Raw genomic sequence first — 25,679 nt, 5'->3', positions numbered from 1 at the left:
ATTCCTGTCTTATATTTTGAAATTTTTTGTGGAAAGTATGCGATACGAGAGGTCACGTACTCCGTTTTTTGGTCTCTTCATTTTTAATGATAATAATAAAGTGACAAATATTTTATTTTGAAAGTTATATACTTTGAGTAGAAAAAGTTCTTGTATATATATATACAATTATAAATATGTAAGAGCTAATTTTATTTAGCATTGTAGAGATTCCTGCTGACTTATTCTTTCATTTTACAAAAAAATAGAAACATGCATTTTTTAAATATCTGTAATTTTTGTAGACCCACTGGCTTGCCATAGTATTTTTAATATATTTCCTAAAATGGAATTTCAGTATCTAAACTAGAAGAGCTTAATTAGTATTAGTAGCGTGATGTCAGAACACATTCACACGGGGGCAGATTTTCGTAAAAAGGTACTTTCGTAGCGGCGCATATAAAAGAATGTTTGCAAAACATCTTGAGAAATATGGTGGAAGAACAAATTAGCATTCGACCAGAACGTTAATAGGTTTCGACTTGAGTAGTAATGCATACTTACATTGCGCGTAAAATATATATTTGTTAAATCACCAGAAAGCCCACGATAATAATAATTATTGGTATCATTATGACGACGGGTGAAAAAAGTTAAAGAGCATGATCAAGTGGTCTCACCAAGGCGTAACTACGCGCATAAAACTGATACAGGAAACACTCTTGGCACTCTTAGGAATTTACGTATATTATAACTGTCATGATTGCGTATTCGGCCACGAAAGGCACGAATGAGGTAAGCCGTTGTGAACGATAAACACGAGACGGAGTATTATATGTATCTACCTAAGTACTATGGTATCAACCATGACATGTAGATGATGTGTCATTGTCAATAGCCAAGACATAGCTGACGTCACTTTGGCAACCGTCCCACTAGACGAGATATTTAGGATGACACTAATTGTAAAGTTCAAATTTGTGTGACCCCTAATTATATGCCCTCTTAATTACTGGCAAACATTTATTGTCCTAGGCTACGTTATAAAGTTCCTCAGTTACGGACTTTCGCGCGAAAAAACTAAACATATTTACGCGTTGTTCTCTCTGTGGGAGCTATAGAGAGTATACTATAAATCATAGTATTTGAACACTCATATGTATATTATTTTAAAACATCAAGAGCCTCGCGAGAGCGGAAGCGAAATGACTGAAATGTGGGCGACCTAGCAACAACAGGTTTGCCTCTCGGTTGGCTGAGAATGTTCGCGGGTTTTCCCGACGCATTGAATAGCTAACAACATATGATCATTTGACGTCATTTCAACATTACATGTCACCGAAGAAAGATATATCCCTGAAACATGGCTGCGTTCTTCAGATATTCTTGTTTATGGAACCACTGTGGTAAGAATTGTTCATCTTTGCTTGATCTTATAGATCATATTGAGGCTGTTCATATTGAGAAAGATCCACGAATACTTGAGAAACAAGAAGCCGCTCAACCTGCTGCCGTCCCACTATCGTATGTGAACTGCTTTTTCTCTGAAGCTACTAGATCTGCTCACAGGAAGATGAAAGAGATAGGTGCAGACGGTGATAATAGCTATGATTTTGACTATACACCTAAGAAAAAGAAAGCCATATCAGCTTATAGTGTAAGCTCATGTATGGCAACACCAGATGCCTCGGAGAACGGCGACGATGATGGAAATACGAGTGATAATAGTGATGATTCATGGACAACCTCTGATGGGCTAACTAGCGAACTCATTCTAAATTCAGTCACCATGGAAGACGGCGATTCGAAGCGATATATTTGTCCAGTCAAAGGATGTGGCAAAAAGTACAAGAATGCAAACGGGATTAAATATCATGCTAAAAATGGCCATTCTAAGGACGGAAAGACGAAGAAACCACATAAATGTCATTGCGGCAAAAGTTATAAAAATCAGAGTGGACTGCGACATCACATTGCTACACGACATTCCACAATACACCCTCAGAACATCACAGAAGCACATGGGAATGGGATCGAGGTATATGTGTAACAAAATGCGTGAAATATCAAAGGGTTTTTTACTGCGGATTTCTAGCATTGTGATGTATCCCGCCGGTAGCAGCTGGAAAACGTGATACCTTGTTGAATTATTTAAGATGTACAAGACAGCCAGCTGCAGCCTGTTGTCATATCAATATATGATTGTCTATATACCTATGTATGTATATATATATATTTGTTTTATCGCTGGCACTGTGGCACGGAAATGTTGTATCTCATCGTGACTTTCACTTGATAACATAGTGCGTCAATGCTGTTTGATGGAGCACAAAGGGCACATGAAAATGTGTGCTCTTCAGTCTTCACTGTTCGCTGGCGCCGCGAAACCAATATCTCAAATGGCGGGGTTTGGCGGCTTTCTTGTCTACTCGTATCATTAGGAAGAGGGATATGAGTTTTGTCAATAGCACAGCAAATGGCCCCCACTCAATGCAACCAGAGTGATGTTACATGCTTTGACCATGAAGACAAAAATTAGGTATGAATGACTATGGTTGATATAAACACTTGTACAGTACATCTTTAAATGCATGAATATTATATGATATGATATTGGAATGCCCATGGGCATCAAATTGACATATGACCTTGGCACAGTAAGTTATAAGTTATAATACATTTTGTGCCTTGTCATTTAGCAACCTTTCATTGTCAGACATTGCATATTATTTTACTTCATCTTGTATGCATTGAATGTGGGGGACTGATTGTATCTAACCTAATGCTTATATTGTAACCATGGTAAAAGCTTTAGTCCTAATCATGATAAAGACCTCCCTCCCTCCCTGCTCAGTGATTTATTTAATTTGGTGCATTAGGAATAAGGAATTGCTACATATAGTTTCAGTTTTCCTTGCTTTGTATATTCTTGGAGTTTTCATATTTCAAGTTTTCAACCAAAGTGCAAATTTCTGAGCACCAACATGATAATGAGGTCTATTTGCTAAAAAAATAGGAGTGATATTGAACACCAAGGACTGATTAATATGGGATATGAATATGTAACAACTTGCAAATCTAAAAAAATATTAAGGTTCTTTTGGGTGACTCTTGATAATCCATGCGACAAGGTTTTAAAGCAAGATTAGAATATTACTGTGTAGGGATGTTTCCTGAATTGTTTTTAGACAGTTTGCCATGGTGTAGTTGGAAGAAGGGTAACCCCTTAAATATTTGGCCAACTGGTCTATTTAATGACCCAATTTCAGGGTAAGCTAGGATGACTATGCTAGCAATATTTGATTGAAATACATAATTTAAATTAACTATATAATAGCATTTATGGAGATTGAATTTATTTGTGCCCAAAAAAGCCTGAATTGTAAAAGGTTAGGGAGTGATACCATAATAGTACAGTCTATTATTTGCATTCGGTCATCTTATTACATTTATTTTTAAAACATAAGTATATTTATATATTGTTGTTTTTATCATGTCATCCTAGCTTGGCTTGCCTACATGGAAAGCATTCTTAATATTGGGTTGCTTGAATGGGAATTTTAGATATCAATCTTGTGGAAACTTGCAACAATTTGTAAGAATAGTAACATTTAAACATTTAGCTACAGGTAGTAGCAAAATCTGCAGGGCAGTAAAATTACACTTTGTTTATAGAGAAACAAATATGAAACTAAATTATTTATTTTATGAAAGTGTTATTTGTAGAAAATGGTGCAGTGGTAATATTAATGTTTTGTGTGAGGTGTGGACATAAATTTAAAACAAAATATAATGAAAAAGGGGTCAAACGATGTACACATGTAATAAATGGAATAAAAAATTGCTTCCATTGTTAATGTAAAACTTGTAGTATGTGTTTTAAAAGACTAAAGTCAAACATTTCGAGCAGTGATGTAACCCCACATCTGTGGGCCCCTGGTAAAAATATTGAAGGGCCCCTTCATTACTATTATATATACTAAATAACCTTACAATTTATAAATCCCTGAAAACTTTTCTAGTACGGTAGTACATTCTAGACATGGGGCCCCTTTAGGTCACAGGGAGGCTCTGGTTTTTCCAAGGCTGGGCCCTTTGTAGTTTGGAATGTCTTTGCCAGTAATTTGGAGTGTCCTAATAGAATGTCCCAGGTTGCAGAAAATTTCTTCTCTCACTATTTTTCAGCCTTGTATCATGATTTGAAAGTCAGGAATTTTTATTCAAGAAAAGGAAGGAATGCCAAAAATCTCCTCTGGTTTTTCTCATTTTTCTTTACTGCAAAATGATTTTCTTTTCAGAAAAAAACGTTTAACCAATCCTGTTCTGAAGTTTAATGAGACATGTACCAGCAATATATGGTACCAAATGACGTTATTGTGACGAATCATGTTGCATGAATGATTATGAAGTTCAGTTGTTCAAACTTCAAAGCATTTCAGCCCAAACCTAGCAGTGGCGTAGAAGTGGGACATATTCGTATATTCATGTGAATTTTGTTCGCTGCTCAGTGACCGTAAAAACACTCAATTTGAAAAGGAAAAAGAACTAGAATACGAATATATGATCTGTCACCTGGTACAATTTGGCTCGTACTCGTAGTAATTATATTGCTAAGTTCGGAGCAGGAGCAGGGTACATACAATATGGATAGTATGATAATAATAATGTCGTGTTTACTGGACAGGTACCGGTAAACTAATCACCGAAACGCCGACATGACTAAAATTTCAATCAGTTTCCTTTACGTACAGAGGTAGAAATAAAAGTGATCCCTCTTTAAAATGTTTCAAAATGTATATGGTTGAAGTTATTGAATAACTTTCATATTGATTATATGGAATGCTACACGATGCAGTTATATTTTTAGAATGAAATAAAGGATGAACAAACATTAGTACAAATGTACAATTAAACACTTGCGTCACTCTATTTTAGGCGTATTTCAGAAAGTTTAGCTGTGATAGCTGCAGCAATTGTATCTTCGTCACCAGTGACACCAGTGCACCCCAAAGTTGGGGATGACGTTAGACCTGCAATAACTTCAGAGTCGAATTGAACTTCTTCTTGAGTATTCTCATGATCAGATAATGCATGAACCATATCTCTTGCAAAACCGTGTAGTTGATTCTTTATAAATCGAGTAGATTTCAAATCTTTACAAGAAACCCACTCCAATTTTTTAACCCCACCATCTCGCAAGCTAGCAGCCGAAACATGAACTTCCCAATCTCGCCATAAAGTGAGTTCATAAAGGAAAAGCGCGTACTTTGAAGCGTTGCCGCTCCAAAGTACCAATGGTGCACCTTTCATTCCTTCCAACGCCTCGGGCGAGAGTTGTCGTCCACATTCCATGCCGACTTTTTTCACCGCTACTTCTATTGCACTTTTTGCTTTTTGCAACCGTTTTCCACCAAGAAAGTTGAGGCGATCCTTGTGTTGTCGATCTTCGCGAGCCATTAAGATTTCCAAATTTTTCTTATTTCCTTTCTTCCACAACAAAAAACCAGCAGCAGCGAAACCACGCTCATCTTCGTCGTTTAATTTTGCTTTTACGTAAGGTTTGTACGAGGTATTCTCTTTCAGTTCCTTAAATTCGGGGCATTTATCACGCTGATGTGACTGTTGACTTTCAGAAACCCCAGTGCAAAACTTACATCCAGCCTTGCTATACGACATTTTCTGTAAACGCAGATATTTATGGTCAAATAGTTTCAGTTGAACTTTTTTATTTCGATGTTACAGCTAATTGAGCGGGGTGGGGGGGGGGGGTTGGACCAATTGGAGGGCAAGGCCAACAAATGGGTATCCGTGCCCAATTTTATGAGTGTTCAGTCAGTTCAGACGGGGCATAGCTCGGCAGTATTTTCTCTATTTTTTCTATAGCTTGATAGTAAGACTAACGCCTGTATTCTAAAAGCTCACTCACACTCAAACTCATTGAGTGGGAGATCTTAATCTTCTCATAACGTTTCAATGGCGGTATTTCAAGCCGAATAGGAGCTTGATTTTCAGTTACTTACCTTATATCTTTCCATCTATTCAGAGAAAACTTTCTCATTGATCAGCATTAACAAAATTTATATGTCACACTCAATGAGTGTGAGTGTGAGTGAGCTTTTTGAATACAGGCGTAAGTATTTAGGGTATTCAATTGTAGTCTGAAGTCATGAGCCGAATGTCTAAACATTCAACACATACACCCAAACAAAATTTGTTACAGACCTTAAAATAGACGTAACGTAAGCGGCAAACTTTAAAGTTTATAAAATACATTTGAAAGCAAACCGTACAAGTTTTCGACAGCTTAGTTCACATTTTATGCTTTAATTTTCATTGTCAAGATTTTCCTACATCAAGACAGCTAAATTTTAAATGCCGAACAGGATAAAGTGCCTATTACATGGAATTATACATACTCCATTTCCGGCATGTGATCAAAAGTGAAACCATAAAAAAGTATTTGAAAATATGAGTCAAGTGAATAGATACATCAGGTCACGGTTTTTACTCATCTAGACCTACCGAAATTAAATAGATTTAAAACTAATATAACCAAGGAGCAGCGTGGCAGCCGGTCTTCAAACAACTTAGCATCAAATATTGACGAAGGCCTTCAGGTCGAAACGTCGAGAAGTGTTTTGTCTATTTAGGCAGTTGTTATACCACATTTGATGCTAAGATTTAAAATTAGTAAGAAAATTGTGCCTATATATGCTACGAGCCAATTTTATTCTATAAGATATAACAAAATCAGTTGACTTGAGTGACTGAGAATGTTTACTACTTTGTATATATAAAAAATGTTGCGTAATTTAGCCTAAAGGTTATAATTCATCTAATTTTACAATTTATATGTGTTGTACTTACGCATAAGCGACAAGTTAGAGTTGAGTGAAAGTTGCTCGTAAGTGGTGTGCCTCAGCTTTTCTACAAGCAAATAACTGCGGCCTTGCCCTTGGCTTTCGGCTTCAACTACAAAAACTGATTTTAATATGTTTCCTTGCTGCCAACCAAAGTTAGGCGGAAACCTGTGGGGCGGACACTGTGGGGTCCCAAAACGGCCAAAAGATCGCGGGGCCCTTAGTTCTTGTCATAATGACATAGTAGACTGACTACATGCATGACGTGCGTTACGCACTGGTCTAAGTATTTAGGGTATTCAATTGTAGTCTGAAGTTATGAGCCGAATGTCTAAACATTCAACACATACACCCAAACAAAATTTGTTACAGACCTTAAAATAGACGTTAACGTAAGCGGCAAACTTTAAAGTTTATAAAATACATTTGAAAGTAAACCGTACAAGTTTTCGACAGCTTAGCCATTTTATGCTTTAATTTTCATTGTCAAGATTTTCCAACATCAAGACAGCTAAATTTTACATGACGAACACGATAAAGTGCCTATTGTATAGTCATGGAATTGCATACTCCATTTCCGGCATGTAATCAAAAGTGAAACCATAAAAAAAGTATTTGAAAATATGAGTCAAGTGAATAGATACATCAGGTCACAGTTTTTACCCATCTGGACCTACCAAAATCAGATAGATTTAAAACTAATATAACCAAGGAGCAGCGTGGCAGCGTCTTCAAACAACTTAGCTAACATAAAATATTGACGAAGGCCCTAAGGTCGAAACGTCGAGAAGTGTTTTGTCTATTTGGGCAGTTGCTATAATAGCACATTTGATGCTAAGATTTTAAACTATAGTAAGAAAATTGTGTGTTTGCTACGAGCCAATTTTATTCTATAAGATATAACAAAATCAGTTCACTTGAGTGACTGAGAATGTTTACTACTTTGTATATATATAAAAAATGTTGCGTAATTTAGCCTAAAGGTTATAATTCATCTGATTTTACAATTTCTATGTGTTGTATACTTACGCATAAGCGACAAGTTAGAGTTGAGTGAAAGTTGCTCGAAAGTGGTGTGCCTCAGCTTTTCTACAAGGAGATAAATGCGGTCTTCGCTTTCAGCTTCAACTACAGAAACTGATTTTAATATGTTTCCTTGCCAACCAAAGGTAGGCGGAAACATGTGGGGCGGACACTGTGGGGTCTCAAAAGATCGCGGGGCCCTTAGTTCTTGTCATAATGGCATAGTAAACTGACTACATGCCGTGGGCTACGCACTGGTCTAAGAATTTAGGGTATTCAATTGTAGTCTGAAGTCATGAGCCGAATGTCTAACATTGAACACATATACCCAAAACAAATTTGTTATACAGACCTTAAAATAGACGCTAACGTAAGCGGCAAACTTTAAAGTTTATAAAATACATTTGAAAGTAAACCGTACAAGTTTTCGACAGCTTAGTTCACATTTTATGCTTTAATTTTCATTGTAAAGATTTCCTACATCAAGACAGCTAAATTTTAAATGACGAACCATAAAGTGATTATTACATGGAATATACATACTCCATTTCCGGCATGCATGTGATCAAAAGTGAAACCATAAAAAGTATTTCAGTGAAAATATGAGTCAAGTGAATAGATACATCAGGTCACGGGTTTTACCCATCTGCATGGACCTACCAAATCAGATAGATTTAAAACTAATATAACCAAGGAGCAGCGTTGCAGCGTCTTCAAACAACTTAACATTAAATATTGACGAAGGCACTCAGGTCGAAACGTCGAGAAGTGTTTTGTCTATTTAGGCAGTTGTTATACCACATTTGATGCTAAGATTTAAAACTATAGTAAGAAAATTGTGTGCTTGCTACGAGCCAATTTTATTCTATAAGATATAACAAAATGAGTTCACTTGAGTGACTGAGAATGTTTACTACTTTGTATATATATAAAAAATGTTGCGTAATTTAGCTTAAAGGTTATAATTCATCTGATTTTATAATTTATATGTGTTGTACTTACGCATAAGCGAGAAGTATAGAGTTAGAGTTGAGTGAAAGTTGCTCGAAAGTGGTGTGCCTCAGCTTTTCTACAAGGAGATAAATGCGGTCTTCGCTTTCAGCTTCAACTACAGAAACTGATTTTAATATGTTTCCTTGCCAACCAAAGGTAGGCGGAAACATGTGGGGCGGACACTGTGGGGTCTCAAAAGATCGCGGGGCCCTTAGTTCTTGTCATAATGGCATAGTAAACTGACTACATGCCGTGGGCTACGCACTGGTCTAAGAATTTAGGGTATACAATTGTAGTCTGAAGTCATGAGCCGAATGTCTAAACATTGAACACATATAAACCCAAAACAAATTTGTTATACAGACCTTAAAATAGACGCTAACGTAAGCGGCAAACTTTAAAGTTTATAAAATACATTTGAAAGTAAACCGTACAAGTTTTCGACAGCTTAGTTCACATTTTATGCTTTAATTTTCATTGTAAAGATTTTCCTACATCAAGACAGCTAAATTTTAAATGACGAACACGATAAAGTGATTATTACATGGAATTATACATACTCCATTTCCGGCATGCATGTGATCAAAAGTGAAACCATAAAAAAGTATTTGAAAATATGAGTCAAGTGAATAGATACATCAGGTCACGGTTTTTACCCATTTGAACCTACCAAAATCAGAGAGATTTAAAACTAATATAACCAAGGAGCAGCGTGGCAGCGTCTTCAAACAACTTAGCTAACATAAAATATTGACGAAGGCCCTAAGGTCGAAACGTCGAGAAGTGTTTTGTCTATTTGGGCAGTTGCTATAATAGCACATTTGATGCTAAGATTTTAAACTATAGTAAGAAAATTGTGTGTTTGCTACGAGCCAATTTTATTCTATAAGATATAACAAAATCAGTTCACTTGAGTGACTGAGAATGTTTACTACTTTGTATATATAAAAAATGTTGCGTAATTTAGCCTAAAGGTTATAATTCATCTGATTTTACAATTTCTATGTGTTGTACTTACGCATAAGCAACAAGTTAGAGTTGAGTGAAAGTTGCTCGTAAGTGGTGTGCCTCAGCTTTTCTACAAGGAGATAACTGCGGTCTTGGCTTTCGGCTTCAACTACAGAAACTGATTTTAATATGTTTCCTTGCCAACTAAAGTTATGCGGAAACATGTGGGGCGGACACTGTGGGGTCTCAAAAGATCGCGGGGCCCTTAGTTCTTGTCATAATGGCATAGTAAACTCACTACATGCCGTGGGCTACGCACTGGTCTAAGAATTTAGGGTATACAATTGTAGTCTGAAGTCATGAGCCGAATGTCTAAACATTGAACACATGAACCCAAAACAAATTTGTTATACAGACCTTAAAATAGACGCTAACGTAAGCGGCAAACTTTAAAGTTTATAAAATACATTTGAAAGTAAACCGTACAAGTTTTCGACAGCTTAGTTCACATTTTATGCTTTAATTTTCATTGTCCAGATTTTCCTACATCAAGACAGCTAAATTTTAAATGACGAACACGATAAAGTGATTATTACATGGAGTTATACATACTCCATTTCCGGCATGCATGTGATCAAAAGTGAAACCATAAAAAAGTATTTCAGTGAAAATATGAGTCAAGTGAATAGATACATCAGGTCACGGGTTTTACCCATGGACCTACCAAAATCAGATAGATTTAAAACTAATATAACCAAGGAGCAGCGTTGCAGCGTCTTCAAACAACTTAACATTAAATATTGACGAAGGCACTCAGGTCGAAACGTCGAGAAGTGTTTTGTCTATTTAGGCAGTTGTTATACCACATTTGATGCTAAGATTTAAAACTATAGTAAGAAAATTGTGTGCTTGCTACGAGCCAATTTTATTCTATAAGATATAACAAAATGAGTTCACTTGAGTGACTGAGAATGTTTACTACTTTGTATATATATAAAAAATGTTGCGTAATTTAGCCTAAAGGTTATAATTCATCTGATTTTACAATTTCTATGTGTTGTACTTACGCATAAGCAACAAGTTAGAGTTGAGTGAAAGTTGCTCGAAAGTGGTGTGCCTCAGCTTTTCTACAAGGAGATAATGCGGTCTTCGCTTTCAGCTTCAACTACAGAAACTGATTTTAATATGTTTCCTTGCCAACAAAATGCGGACATGTGGGGCGGACACTGTGGGGTCTCAAAAGATCGCGGGGCCCTTAGTTCTTGTCATAATGGCATAGTAAACTGACTACATGCCGTGGGCTACGCACTGGTCTAAGAATTTAGGGTATACAATTGTAGTCTGAAGTCATGAGCCGAATGTCTAAACATTGAACACATATAAACCCAAAACAAATTTGTTATATACAGACCTTAAAATAGACGCTAACGTAAGCGGCAAACTTTAAAGTTTATAAAATACATTTGAAAGTAAACCGTACAAGTTTTCGACAGCTTAGTTCACATTTTATGCTTTAATTTTCATTGTAAAGATTTTCCTACATCAAGACAGCTAAATTTTAAATGACGAACACGATAAAGTGATTATTACATGGATCATATTACATACTCCATTTCCGGCATGCATGTGATCAAAAGTGAAACCATAAAAAGTATTTTGAAAATATGAGTCAAGTGAATAGATACATCAGGTCACGGTTTTACCCATCTGGACCTACCAAAATCAGATAGATTTAAAACTAATATAACCAAGGAGCAGCGTGCAGCGTCTTCAAAAACTTACTTAACATTAAATATTGACGAAGGCCTCAGGTCGAAACGTCGAGAAGTGTTTTGTCTATTTAGGCAGTTGTATATACCACATTTGATGCTAAGATTTAAACTATAGTAAGAAAATTGTGTGCTTGCTACGAGCCAATTTTATTCTATAAGATATAACAAAATGAGTTCACTTGAGTGACTGAGAATGTTTACTACTTTGTATATATAAAAAATGTTGCGTAATTTAGCTAAAGGTTATAATTCATCTGATTTTAAATTTATATGTGTTGTACTTACGCATAAGCAACAAGTTAGAGTTGAGTGAAAGTTGCTCGAAAGTGGTGTGCCTCAGCTTTTCTACAAGGAGATAAATGCGGTCTTCGCTTTCAGCTTCAACTACAGAAACTGATTTTAATATGTTTCCTTGCCAACCAAAAACATGTGGGGCGGACACTGTGGGGTCTCAAAAGATCGCGGGGCCCTTAGTTCTTGTCATAATGGCATAGTAAACTGACTACATGCCGTGGGCTACGCACTGGTCTAAGAATTTAGGGTATTCAATTGTAGTCTGAAGTCATGAGCCGAATGTCTAAACATTGAACACATATAAACCCAAAACAAATTTGTTATACAGACCTTAAAATAGACGCTAACGTAAGCGGCAAACTTTAAAGTTTATAAAATACATTTGAAAGTAAACCGTACAAGTTTTCGACAGCTTAGTTCACATTTTATGCTTTAATTTTCATTGTAAAGATTTTCCTACATCAAGACAGCTAAATTTTAAATGACGAACACGATAAAGTGATTATTACATGGAATTATACATACTCCATTTCCGGCATGCATGTGATCAAAAGTGAAACCATAAAAAAGTATTTCAGTGAAAATATGAGTCAAGTGAATAGATACATCAGGTCACGGGTTTTACCCATCTGCATGGACCTACCAAAATCAGATAGATTTAAAACTAATATAACCAAGGAGCAGCGTTGCAGCGTCTTCAAACAACTTAACATTAAATATTGACGAAGGCACTCAGGTCGAAACGTCGAGAAGTGTTTTGTCTATTTAGGCAGTTGTTATACCACATTTGATGCTAAGATTTAAAACTATAGTAAGAAAATTGTGTGCTTGCTACGAGCCAATTTTATTCTATAAGATATAACAAAATGAGTTCACTTGAGTGACTGAGAATGTTTACTACTTTGTATATATAAAAAATGTTGCGTAATTTAGCTTAAAGGTTATAATTCATCTGATTTTATAATTTATATGTGTTGTACTTACGCATAAGCGAGAAGTATAAAGTTAGAGTTGAGTGAAAGTTGCTCGAAAGTGGTGTGCCTCAGCTTTTCTACAAGGAGATAAATGCGGTCTTCGCTTTCAGCTTCAACTACAGAAACTGATTTTAATATGTTTCCTTGCCAACCAAAAACATGTGGGGCGGACACTGTGGGGTCTCAAAAGATCGCGGGGCCCTTAGTTCTTGTCATAATGGCATAGTAAACTGACTACATGCCGTGGGCTACGCACTGGTCTAAGAATTTAGGGTATACAATTGTAGTCTGAAGTCATGAGCCGAATGTCTAAACATTGAACACATATAAACCCAAAACAAATTTGTTATACAGACCTTAAAATAGACGCTAACGTAAGCGGCAAACTTTAAAGTTTATAAAATACATTTGAAAGTAAACCGTACAAGTTTTCGACAGCTTAGTTCACATTTTATGCTTTAATTTTCATTGTAAAGATTTTCCTACATCAAGACAGCTAAATTTTAAATGACGAACACGATAAAGTGATTATTACATGGAATTATACATACTCCATTTCCGGCATGCATGTGATCAAAAGTGAAACCATAAAAAAGTATTTCAGTGAAAATATGAGTCAAGTGAATAGATACATCAGGTCACGGTTTTACCCATCTGAACCTACCAAAATCAGATAGATTTAAAACTAATATAACCAAGGAGCAGCGTGCAGCGTCTTCAAACAAACTAACATTAAATATTGACGAAGGCCTCAGGTCGAAACGTCGAGAAGTGTTTTGTCTATTTAGGCAGTTGTATATACCACATTTGATGCTAAGATTTAAAACTATAGTAAGAAAATTGTGTGCTTGCTACGAGCCAATTTTATTCTATAAGATATAACAAAATGAGTTCACTTGAGTGACTGAGAATGTTTACTACTTTGTATATAAAAAAATGTTGCGTAATTTAGCTTAAAGGTTATAATTCATCTGATTTTACAATTTATGTGTTGTACTTACGCATAAGCAACAAGTTAGAGTTGAGTGAAAGTTGCTCGAAAGTGGTGTGCCTCAGCTTTTCTACAAGGAGATAATGCGGTCTTCGCTTTCAGCTTCAACTACAGAAACTGATTTTAATATGTTTCCTTGCCAACCAAAAAAACATGTGGGGCGGACACTGTGGGGTCTCAAAAGATCGCGGGGCCCTTAGTTCTTGTCATAATGGCATAGTAAACTGACTACATGCCGTGGGCTACGCACTGGTCTAAGAATTTAGGGTATACAATTGTAGTCTGAAGTCATGAGCCGAATGTCTAAACATTGAACACATATAAACCCAAAACAAATTTGTTATACAGACCTTAAAATAGACGCTAACGTAAGCGGCAAACTTTAAAGTTTATAAAATACATTTGAAAGTAAACCGTACAAGTTTTCGACAGCTTAGTTCACATTTTATGCTTTAATTTTCATTGTAAAGATTTTCCTACATCAAGACAGCTAAATTTTAAATGACGAACACGATAAAGTGATTATTACATGGAATTATACATACTCCATTTCCGGCATGCATGTGATCAAAAGTGAAACCATAAAAAAGTATTTCAGTGAAAATATGAGTCAAGTGAATAGATACATCAGGTCACGGGTTTTACCCATCTGGACCTACCAAAATCAGATAGATTTAAAACTAATATAACCAAGGAGCAGCGTTGCAGCGTCTTCAAACAACTTAACATTAAATATTGACGAAGGCACTCAGGTCGAAACGTCGAGAAGTGTTTTGTCTATTTAGGCAGTTGTTATACCACATTTGATGCTAAGATTTAAAACTATAGTAAGAAAATTGTGTGCTTGCTACGAGCCAATTTTATTCTATAAGATATAACAAAATGAGTTCACTTGAGTGACTGAGAATGTTTACTACTTTGTATATATAAAAAATGTTGCGTAATTTAGCTAAAGGTTATAATTCATCTGATTTTAATTTCTATGTGTTGTACTTACGCATAAGCAACAAGTTAGAGTTGAGTGAAAGTTGCTCGAAAGTGGTGTGCCTCAGCTTTTCTACAAGGAGATAAATGCGGTCTTCGCTTTCAGCTTCAACTACAGAAACTGATTTTAATATGTTTCCTTGCCAACAAACGGAAACATGTGGGGCGGACACTGTGGGGTCTCAAAAGATCGCGGGGCCCTTAGTTCTTGTCATAATGGCATAGTAAACTGACTACATGCCGTGGGCTACGCACTGGTCTAAGAATTTAGGGTATACAATTGTAGTCTGAAGTCATGAGCCGAATGTCTAAACATTGAACACATATAAACCCAAAACAAATTTGTTATACAGACCTTAAAATAGACGCTAACGTAAGCGGCAAACTTTAAAGTTTATAAAATACATTTGAAAGTAAACCGTACAAGTTTTCGACAGCTTAGTTCACATTTTATGCTTTAATTTTCATTGTAAAGATTTCCTACATCAAGACAGCTAAATTTTAAATGACGAACACGATAAAGTGATTATTACATGGAATTATACATACTCCATTTCCGGCATGCATGTGATCAAAAGTGAAACCATAAAAAAGTATTTCAGTGAAAATATGAGTCAAGTGAATAGATACATCAGGTCACGGGTTTTACCCATCTGGACCTACCAAAATCAGATAGATTTAAAACTAATATAACCAAGGAGCAGCGTTGCAGCGTCTTCAAACAACTTAACATTAAATATTGACGAAGGCACTCAGGTCGAAACGTCGAGAAGTGTTTTGTCTATTTAGGCAGTTGTTATACCACATTTGATGCTAAGATTTAAAACTATAGTAAGAAAATTGTGTGCTTGCTACGAGCCAATTTTATTCTATAAGATATAACAAAATGAGTTCACTTGAGTGACTGAGAATGTTTACTACTTTGTATATATATAAAATGTTGCGTAATTTAGCTTAAAGGTTATAATTCATCTGATTTTATAATTTATATGTGTTGTACTTACGCATAAGCGAGAAGTATAAGTTAGAGTTGAGTGAAAGTTGCTCGAAAGTGGTGTGCCTCAGCTTTTCTACAAGGAGATAAATGCGGTCTTCGCTTTCAGCTTCAACTACAGAAACTGATTTTAATATGTTTCCTTGCCAACCAAAAAAACATGTGGGGCGGACACTGTGGGGTCTCAAAAGATCGCGGGGCCCTTAGTTCTTGTCATAATGGCATAGTAAACTGACTACATGCCGTGGGCTACGCACTGGTCTAAGAATTTAGGGTATACAATTGTAGTCTGAAGTCATGAGCCGAATGTCTAAACATTGAACACATATAAACCCAAACAAAATTTGTTACAGACCTTAAAATAGACGCTAACGTAAGCGGCAAACTTTAAAGTTTATAAAATACATTTGAAAGTAAACCGTACAAGTTTTCGACAGCTTAGTTCACATTTTATGCTTTAATTTTCATTGTCCAGATTTTCCTACACCAAGACAGCTAAATCAGTTTAAATGACGAACACGATAAAGTGATTATTACATGGAATTATACATACTCCATATCCGGCATGCATGTGATCAAAAGTGAAACCATAAAAAAGTATTTGAAAATATGAGTCAAGTGAATAGATACATCAGGTCACGGTTTTTACCCATCTGAGCCTACCAAAATCAGATAGATTTAAAACTAATATAACCAAGGAGCAGCGTGGCAGCGTCTTCAAAAACTTAACATAAATATTGACGAAGGCCTCAGGTCGAAACGTCGAGAAGTGTTTTGTCTATTTAGGCAGTTGCTATATAGCACATTTGATGCTAAGATTTAAACTATAGTAAGAAAATTGTGTGTTTGCTACGAGCCAATTTTATTCTATAAGATATAACAAAATCAGTTCACTTGAGTGACTGAGAATGTTTACTACTTTGTATATACAAAAAATGTTGCGTAATTTAGCCTAAAGGTTATAATTCATCTGATTTTACAATTTCTATGTGTTGTACTTACGCATAAGCAACAAGTTAGAGTTGAGTGAAAGTTGCTCGTAAGTGGTGTGCCTCAGCTTTTCTACAAGGAGATAACTGCGGTCTTGGCTTTCGGCTTCAACTACAGAAACTGATTTTAATATGTTTCCTTGCCAACTAAAGTTATGCGGAAACATGTGGGGCGGACACTGTGGGGTCTCAAAAGATCGCGGGGCCCTTAGTTCTTGTCATAATGGCATAGTAAACTGACTACATGCCGTGGGCTACGCACTGGTCTAAGAATTTAGGGTATACAATTGTAGTCTGAAGTCATGAGCCGAATGTCTAAACATTGAACACATATAAACCCAAAACAAATTTGTTATACAGACCTTAAAATAGACGCTAACGTAAGCGGCAAACTTTAAAGTTTATAAAATACATTTGAAAGTAAACCGTACAAGTTTTCGACAGCTTAGTTCACATTTTATGCTTTAATTTTCATTGTAAAGATATTCCTACATCAAGACAGCTAAATTTTAAATGACGAACACGATAAAGTGATTATTACATGGAGTTATACATACTCCATTTCCGGCATGCATGTGATCAAAAGTGAAACCATAAAAAAGTATTTCAGTGAAAATATGAGTCAAGTGAATAGATACATCAGGTCACGGGTTTTACCCATCTGGACCTACCAAAATCAGATAGATTTAAAACTAATATAACCAAGGAGCAGCGTTGCAGCGTCTTCAAACAACTTAACATTAAATATTGACGAAGGCACTCAGGTCGAAACGTCGAGAAGTGTTTTGTCTATTTAGGCAGTTGTTATACCACATTTGATGCTAAGATTTAAAACTATAGTAAGAAAATTGTGTGCTTGCTACGAGCCAATTTTATTCTATAAGATATAACAAAATGAGTTCACTTGAGTGACTGAGAATGTTTACTACTTTGTATATATATAAAAAATGTTGCGTAATTTAGCCTAAAGGTTATAATTCATCTGATTTTACAATTTCTATGTGTTGTACTTACGCATAAGCAACAAGTTAGAGTTGAGTGAAAGTTGCTCGTAAGTGGTGTGCCTCAGCTTTTCTACAAGGAGATAACTGCGGTCTTGGCTTTCGGCTTCAACTACAGAAACTGATTTTAATATGTTTCCTTGCCAACTAAAGTTATGCGGAAACATGTGGGGCGGACACTGTGGGGTCTCAAAAGATCGCGGGGCCCTTAGTTCTTGTCATAATGGCATAGTAAACTGACTACATGCCGTGGGCTACGCACTGGTCTAAGAATTTAGGGTATACAATTGTAGTCTGAAGTCATGAGCCGAATGTCTAAACATTGAACACATATAAACCCAAAACAAATTTGTTATACAGACCTTAAAATAGACGCTAACGTATACGGCAAACTTTAAAGTTTATAAAATACATTTGAAAGTAAACCGTACAAGTTTTCGACAGCTTAGTTCACATTTTATGCTTTAATTTTCATTGTCCAGATTTTCCTACATCAAGACAGCTAAATTTTAAATGACGAACACGATAAAGTAATTATCACATGGTCACGCGTCATGGAATTACATACTCCATTTCCTGTATGTAATCAAAAGTGAAACCATAAAAAAGTATTTGAAAATATGAGTCAAGTGAATAGATACATCAGGTCACGGTTTTTACCCATTTGAACCTACCAAAATCAGATAGATTTAAAACTAATATAACCAAGGAGCAGCGTGGCAGCGTCTTCAAACAACTTAGCTAACATAAAATATTGACGAAGGCCCTAAGGTCGAAACGTCGAGAAGTGTTTTGTCTATTTGGGCAGTTGCTATAATAGCACATTTGATGCTAAGATTTTAAACTATAGTAAGAAAATTGTGTGTTTGCTACGAGCCAATTTTATTCTATAAGATATAACAAAATCAGTTCACTTGAGTGACTGAGAATGTTTACTACTTTGTACACTGTTATTTTCAGGGTGTTATTTTAACACCACTTTTAAGGGATTCTAGGGGTGTAATAGGGGAGTTACAAAATTCCAGCTTAATAACTCCATAGTTGGACTTAAAATAACACCACGTAAGGGGGTTACGCGCAATGTAACACCATTTTGGGGGTTAAAATAAGTACATTATACCACGTGATCAAGCTGATGCAATCATGCAAAACGAGCTATTTTTCAAAACCTTCGCAAGCACTGCTGGTTCCACGGGAGAATTGCCTGTATTTTTAAAGATAAATTACGACTAAAACCGAATTGAACGAGGAAAAGTCAAAGAAAGGTTGGCGGATTTGCTGTATGCAGTTAAAAACGGCAATGTACGTACTTGAATATCATTTTCATGCCTCTCGGAGTGCGACTGTTTACCTGCCGAAATTGGATATAAATTAAACTGCAGTTCGTGAGCTAAATTGTCTGTAATTCTCTGTTGGAAGAAAGTGTACAGTTGCTCAGCCATCCAGGATACAAACACAATTGCGCTGGTGTGTAATATATTTTCAATATTTCAACAGAAAACCTTCAGCAAGTGTCGACAATAATTCAATACAAAGAAACTATTAATGTAGGTCGCTAAAAATATCTTGATATGGAACAGTAGACATGAAAAACATTTTTCATATTCTCATAGTCTAAAGGAAAATAAGGACTTATATATGAGTTAAATATATTTAATAATAGGATGAAAAGGTATTATATATAGTGTAATATATCCTAACGTAGGCAACTTCGATCACAATATCGAGATGTACACATGAAAACAATCCGAAAATACGTCAATTAATACCTAAAACTAATCTAAAATAACAAGTGAAATGAAATCTACAAATTTTTTACTATATACTGCCTATGTTTTAACTTTGAAAACAAGTTATAGAAGCGAGAAAAATGCGAAGTTTTTGATATTTTACTCATTTTTTAAATGGGCCGTTGCTGGACCCGCGCTGCATGCATGTTGACGTTTGAAAATGACGAATTCGTAATCTCATTGGCTGTCACAACAGCAAGAATAAAAAACAGCCAATGAGGTTACGAATTCGTCATTTTCAAACGTTCTTAAAAGTCTACAGCGCGGGTCCAGCATTGGCCTATTCCAAAAATAAGTAAAATATCAAAAACTTTTCGCATTTTTCTCGCTTCTATAACTTGTTTTCAAAGTTAAAACATAGGAAGTATATAGTAAAAATATTGTAGATTTCATTTCACTTGTTATTTTAGATTAGTTTTAGGTATTAATTGACGTATTTTCGGATTGTTTTCATGTGTACATCTCGATATTGTGATTGAAGTTGCCTACCTTAGGATATAATTTGTAAAGTTTTTACAATGCATTTGTTTGTTCTTTAAAAGAAAAATGTTTAGATTTCTGATGATTTATCAGGAAACTTTAATATGAAGTTGTATTTATGTTGTAAATATTGTAGATTGGATATAAAGTAATAAAATTTTGCTCAAATTTTTGTATGATTCTTTATTTCTTTCCGGGTATTATAGCGTGATCCTGAAAACGGGTTATTTTAACCCCAAAATGGGAGTTAAATGTAACCCCAAAATGGGGATTAAAATTTAACTCCAGAAACGGTGTTATTTGTAACCCCAAAAAGGGTATACAATTGTAGTCTGAAGTCATGAGCCGAATGTCTAAACATTGAACACATATAAACCCAAAACAAATTTGTTATACAGACCTTAAAATAGACGCTAACGTAAGCGGCAAACTTTAAAGTTTATAAAATACATTTGAAAGTAAACCGTACAAGTTTTCGACAGCTTAGTTCACATTTTATGCTTTAATTTTCATTGTAAAGATTTTCCTACATCAAGACAGCTAAATTTTAAATGACGAACACGATAAAGTGATTATTACATGGAATTATACATACTCCATTTCCGGCATGCATGTGATCAAAAGTGAAACCATAAAAAAGTATTTCAGTGAAAATATGAGTCAAGTGAATAGATACATCAGGTCACGGGTTTTACCCATCTGGACCTACCAAAATCAGATAGATTTAAAACTAATATAACCAAGGAGCAGCGTTGCAGCGTCTTCAAACAACTTAACATTAAATATTGACGAAGGCCTTCAGGTCGAAACGTCGAGAAGTGTTTTGTCTATTTAGGCAGTTGTTATATACCACATTTGATGCTAAGATTTAAAACTATAGTAAGAAAATTGTGTGCTTGCTACGAGCCAATTTTATTCTATAAGATATAACAAAATCAGTTCACTTGAGTGACTGAGAATGTTTACTACTTTGTATATATAAAAAATGTTGCGTAATTTAGCTTAAAGGTTATAATTCATCTGATTTTATAATTTATATGTGTTGTACTTACGCATAAGCGAGAAGTATAGAGTTAGAGTTGAGTGAAAGTTGCTCGAAAGTGGTGTGCCTCAGCTTTTCTACAAGGAGATAAATGCGGTCTTCGCTTTCAGCTTCAACTACAGAAACTGATTTTAATATGTTTCCTTGCCAACCAAACATGTGGGCGGACACTGTGGGGTCTCAAAAGATCGCGGGGCCCTTAGTTCTTGTCATAATGGCATAGTAAACTGACTACATGCCGTGGGCTACGCACTGGTCTAAGAATTTAGGGTATACAATTGTAGTCTGAAGTCATGAGCCGAATGTCTAAACATTGAACACATATAAACCCAAAACAAATTTGTTATACAGACCTTAAAATAGACGCTAACGTAAGCGGCAAACTTTAAAGTTTATAAAATACATTTGAAAGTAAACCGTACAAGTTTTCGACAGCTTAGTTCACATTTTATGCTTTAATTTTCATTGTAAAGATTTTCCTACATCAAGACAGCTAAATTTTAAATGACGAACACGATAAAGTGATTATTACATGGAATTATACATACTCCATTTCCGGCATGCATGTGATCAAAAGTGAAACCATAAAAAAGTATTTCAGTGAAAATATGAGTCAAGTGAATAGATACATCAGGTCACGGGTTTTACCCATCTGGACCTACCAAAATCAGATAGATTTAAAACTAATATAACCAAGGAGCAGCGTTGCAGCGTCTTCAAACAACTTAACATTAATATTGACGAAGGCACTCAGGTCGAAACGTCGAGAAGTGTTTTGTCTATTTAGGCAGTTGTTATACCACATTTGATGCTAAGATTTAAAACTATAGTAAGAAAATTGTGTGCTTGCTACGAGCCAATTTTATTCTATAAGATATAACAAAATCAGTTCACTTGAGTGACTGAGAATGTTTACTACTTTGTATATATAAAAAATGTTGCGTAATTTAGCTTAAAGGTTATAATTCATCTGATTTTACAATTTCTATGTGTTGTACTTACGCATAAGCAACAAGTTAGAGTTGAGTGAAAGTTGCTCGTAAGTGGTGTGCCTCAGCTTTTCTACAAGGAGATAACTGCGGTCTTGGCTTTCGGCTTCAACTACAGAAACTGATTTTAATATGTTTCCTTGCCAACTAAAGTTAGGCGGAAACATGTGGGCGGACACTGTGGGGTCCCAAAAGATCGCGGGGCCCTTAGTTCTTGTCGTAATGGCATAGTAGACTGACTACATGCCGTGGGTTACGCACTCGTGACAAAATAGTAAGGGCGTAAATCCTGGGGGGACAGGTCCCCCACTTTTGGAGTAGGAGGGGACGAATATGTTATTGTCCCCCACACATTTTTATACCATAGTGTCTTATTTAAGGTATATTAAATAAAAAAAATCAAATAAAAAAATTAAGAAATGGTCTTCACAAATGTGAACTCGAAAGTCCAAACTATTAACATTCGACAATTCCATAAAAAACGTTTGTTAACGGTGTACGCTTGTACGGTGTACGCTTGTAAGGTGTACGCTTGGTTCGTACTCGTAGTAATTATATTGCTAGCTCCGAAGCAGGAGTAGGGTACATACAATATGGATAGTATGATGATAAAAATGTCGTGTTTACTGGACAGGTACCGGTAAACTAATCACCGAGGAGCGGACATGACTAAAATTTCAATCAGTTTCCTTTACGTACAGAGTTAGTAATTAAAGTAATCCCTCTTTAAAAAGTTTGAAATGTATATGGTTGAAGTTATTGAATAACTTTCATATTGATTATAGGGAATGCTACACGGTGCAGTTATATTTTTAGAATGAAATAAAAGATGAACAAACATTAGAACAAATGTACAATTAAACACTTGAGTCACTCTATTTTAGGCGTATTTCAGAAAGTTTAGCTGTGATAGCTGCAGCAATTTTATCTTCGTCACCAGTGACACCAGTGTACTTTTTAATCAGTGTATTTAGTTCATCAATGATTTGAAAAACCCCACCATTGGAAGATGATCGTGCTGGTGCATCACTAGGATTCTTGACCATATCTAAAACTCGGTTCAGGATTTGCGTTGCCTTAGTAGAAGCTTCTTTTTCAAGATCAGTTGGATCTCGCCCTAACTGTCTGCCTAAACGGTCCGGGTGAAACTTTAGGCGCAATTTTTGTAAATCATTTTTCGGAAGTGACGTGACAGCATCAGCAATAACACCCCAGGTTAGAATACCTGTGGGTGAAAACCCTCTTGCTAAGGTTGCGGATGACGTTAGACCTGCAATAACGTCAAAGTCGAATTGAACTTCTTCTTGAGTATTCTCATGCACTTTGCTTGCTTTACTGGCTGTCTCAAACAAATCTTCTATATTGCTAAGAACGTCACAGGTGGGATCAGATAATGCATGAACCATATCTGTTGCAAAATCGTGTAGTTGACGGTGTATAAATGGAGTAGATTTCAAATCTTTACAAGAAACCCACTCTAATCTTTTAACCCCATCATCTCGCAAGCCAGCAGCCAAAACATGAACTTCACAATCTCGCCATAACGTGACTTCATAAAGGAAAAGCGCGTACTTTGAAGATCTGCCGCTCCAATGTACCAGTGGTGCACCTTTCATTCCTTCCAACGCTTCATGAGAGAGTTGTCGTCCACATTCCATGTCGACTTTCTTCAACGCTACTTCTATTGCACTTTCTGCTTTTCGCAACCGTTTTCCACCAAGAAAGTTGAGGCAATCGTTGCCATGTCGATATTCGCGAGCCATTAAGACTTGCAAATTGTTCTCATTTCCTTTCTTCCACAACAAAAAACCAGCAGCAGCGAAACCACGCTCATCTTCGTCGTTTAATTTTGCTTTTACGTATGGTTTGTACGAGGTATTCTGTTTCAGTTGCCGAAATTCGTGGCATTGATGACGCTGGTGTGACTGTTGACTTTCAGAAACCCCAGTGCAAAACATACATCCAGCTTCGTTATACGATCTGTGGTATCCTTGACGGTGTCCACCGAAGCCGCCTCTCCGAGGAAAACTACCCCTTCTGCCATAACCGCTGTACATTTTCTGTAAACGCAGATATTTTTTGGTCAAAAAGTTTGCACACAGGCTAGGCTATACTTTGGCTTGATTGTGTTAACTTGGAAATTAGGGTATTCAATTTTAGTCTGAAGTCATGAGCCGAATGTCTAAACAATCAACATTTGCACCCAAACAAAATTTATTACAGACCTTAAAATAGACGTTAACGTAAGCGACAATCTTTAAAGTTTATAAAATACATTTGAAAGTAAACCGTACAAGTTTTCGACAGCTTAGTTGGCATTTTATGTTTTGATTTTCATTGTCAAGATTTTCCACGATTGAGTGCTTATTACATGGAATTGAATACTCCATTTCCACGTAATTCCATGTAATCAAAAGTGAAACCATAAAAAAGTATTTAAAAATATGAGTCAAGTGAATAGATACATCAAGTCACGGTTTTTACCCATCTGGACCTACCAAAATCAGATAGATTTAAAACTCAAATTGTGGGTATGCTATGAGCCAATTTAATTCTATAAGATATAACAATATTGACTTGAGTGACTGAGAATGTTATTTTGTACTACTTTGTATATATATAAATGTTGCGTGAATTAGCCTGAAGTCCTGAAGGTTATAATTCATCTGATTTTACAATTTATATGGGTTGTACTTACGCACTAAGCGATAAGTTTGAGTTGAGTGAAAGTGACTCGTAAGCGGTATGCCTCAGCTTTTCTACAAGCAGACAACTGCGGTCTTGGCTTCCGGCTTCAACTACAGAAACTGATTTTAATATTATGTTTCCTTGCCAACCAAAGTTAGGCGGGCACATGTGGGGCGGACACTGTGGGGTCCCGAAAGATCAGGCCCTTAGTTCTTGTCGTAATGGCATAGTAGACTACATGACGTGCGTTTCGCACTGGTCACAAAATAGTAATCTAAAGAGAAGATTATGGAAGGGGATCGAAAGCAGTTTTTTGCCGGTGAAACACTGAAGGCCCGTTAACACTAGGCAAACGAATCCGGGTTAACTCAAGTCAGACCAAACCTTCACTTTGTTTGCATTACTAACATCAATTCTAACCCGGGTTCGACCCAGAGGGAACCTTTATAACAACTAACCTGAAGGTTTTTTTCCATATTATATCTATCATTTTTACACATAACAAGCTAACCCGGCCGTTTGGAGACTCGTGACTTGCCAAAAAAATTGCCATAACAATTATTTGATCACATGAAAGTGACTGAAAAAAATTCGATTGAAAAAGTCTGAATAAGAGCACGAGCCTTTTCTTTCTTCTAGAAAGCCAAGTGCTAGACCGAGTGTGTCTTCGTAACGAGCTTTATTTAGAAATTTGTGCTTTGGCACAGTTTTTACCACAGATGACTCACCCTAAACCAAGAAACTGAACACTGGGCTTGTTTAGACGTACAGGTGCATGGTGCATGGGAAGGTAAAGTGAGTAAAGTTAAGATCATGAGATTGACCCTCTCTTCGGGAATTTCTTGATTTGATTGGTTCATCAGATGTCTACCCTTTTCACATGTTATG

At 36.0% G+C, this 25,679-nt stretch overlaps 2 protein-coding genes and 2 long non-coding RNA genes across 6 annotated transcripts; 1 reads left to right on the top strand and 3 right to left on the bottom strand.

Annotated features, from left to right (window-relative positions):
• The first annotated feature begins 1,291 nt into the window (after positions 1-1,291).
• Positions 1,292-3,014, top strand: LOC114522771 (juxtaposed with another zinc finger protein 1-like). The gene has a single exon (XM_028543523.1). It carries the CDS (start codon positions 1,343-1,345, stop codon positions 2,027-2,029), a length of 687 nt encoding a protein of 228 aa, XP_028399324.1. The 5' UTR covers positions 1,292-1,342; the 3' UTR covers positions 2,030-3,014.
• Positions 3,015-3,737: 723 nt separating this feature from the next.
• LOC114522755 lies at positions 3,738-24,890 on the bottom strand. Of its 2 annotated transcripts, XM_028543512.1 has the most exons (3): positions 24,802-24,890; positions 22,994-24,163; positions 3,738-4,920 (listed from the first exon to the last, which is right to left on the bottom strand). In XM_028543512.1, the coding sequence occupies exons 2-3, from the start codon at positions 24,158-24,160 to the stop codon at positions 4,906-4,908; spliced, it is 1,182 nt and encodes a 393-aa protein (XP_028399313.1). In that variant the 5' UTR covers positions 24,161-24,163; positions 24,802-24,890; the 3' UTR covers positions 3,738-4,905. The 2 variants fall into 2 exon arrangements, with proteins under 2 accessions (XP_028399313.1, XP_028399305.1); XM_028543504.1 differs by lacking the exon at positions 3,738-4,920 and having other exon boundaries at positions 22,550-24,163.
• On the bottom strand, positions 8,534-10,125 carry LOC114522782. Its single transcript, XR_003686943.1, has 3 exons — positions 9,874-10,125; positions 8,865-8,931; positions 8,534-8,727 (listed from the first exon to the last, which is right to left on the bottom strand). It is a non-coding gene; the product is annotated as an uncharacterized LOC114522782 (long non-coding RNA).
• Positions 14,879-22,281, bottom strand: LOC114522789. 2 transcript variants are annotated; one of them, XR_003686945.1, is made up of 4 exons: positions 22,117-22,281; positions 21,125-21,191; positions 15,823-15,888; positions 14,879-14,891 (listed from the first exon to the last, which is right to left on the bottom strand). It is a non-coding gene; the product is annotated as an uncharacterized LOC114522789 (long non-coding RNA). The 2 variants fall into 2 exon arrangements; XR_003686944.1 differs by lacking the exons at positions 14,879-14,891; positions 15,823-15,888 and adding an exon at positions 20,396-20,989.
• Positions 24,891-25,679: the final 789 nt, after the last annotated feature.

The sequence above is a fragment of the Dendronephthya gigantea genome, unplaced genomic scaffold (genome assembly GCF_004324835.1).
Source record: "Dendronephthya gigantea isolate DGI-Jeju-01 unplaced genomic scaffold, DenGig_1.0 000000F, whole genome shotgun sequence".
Lineage (NCBI taxonomy): Eukaryota > Metazoa > Cnidaria > Anthozoa > Malacalcyonacea > Nephtheidae > Dendronephthya > Dendronephthya gigantea.
This window is presented reverse-complemented; position numbering and strand designations above follow the sequence as displayed.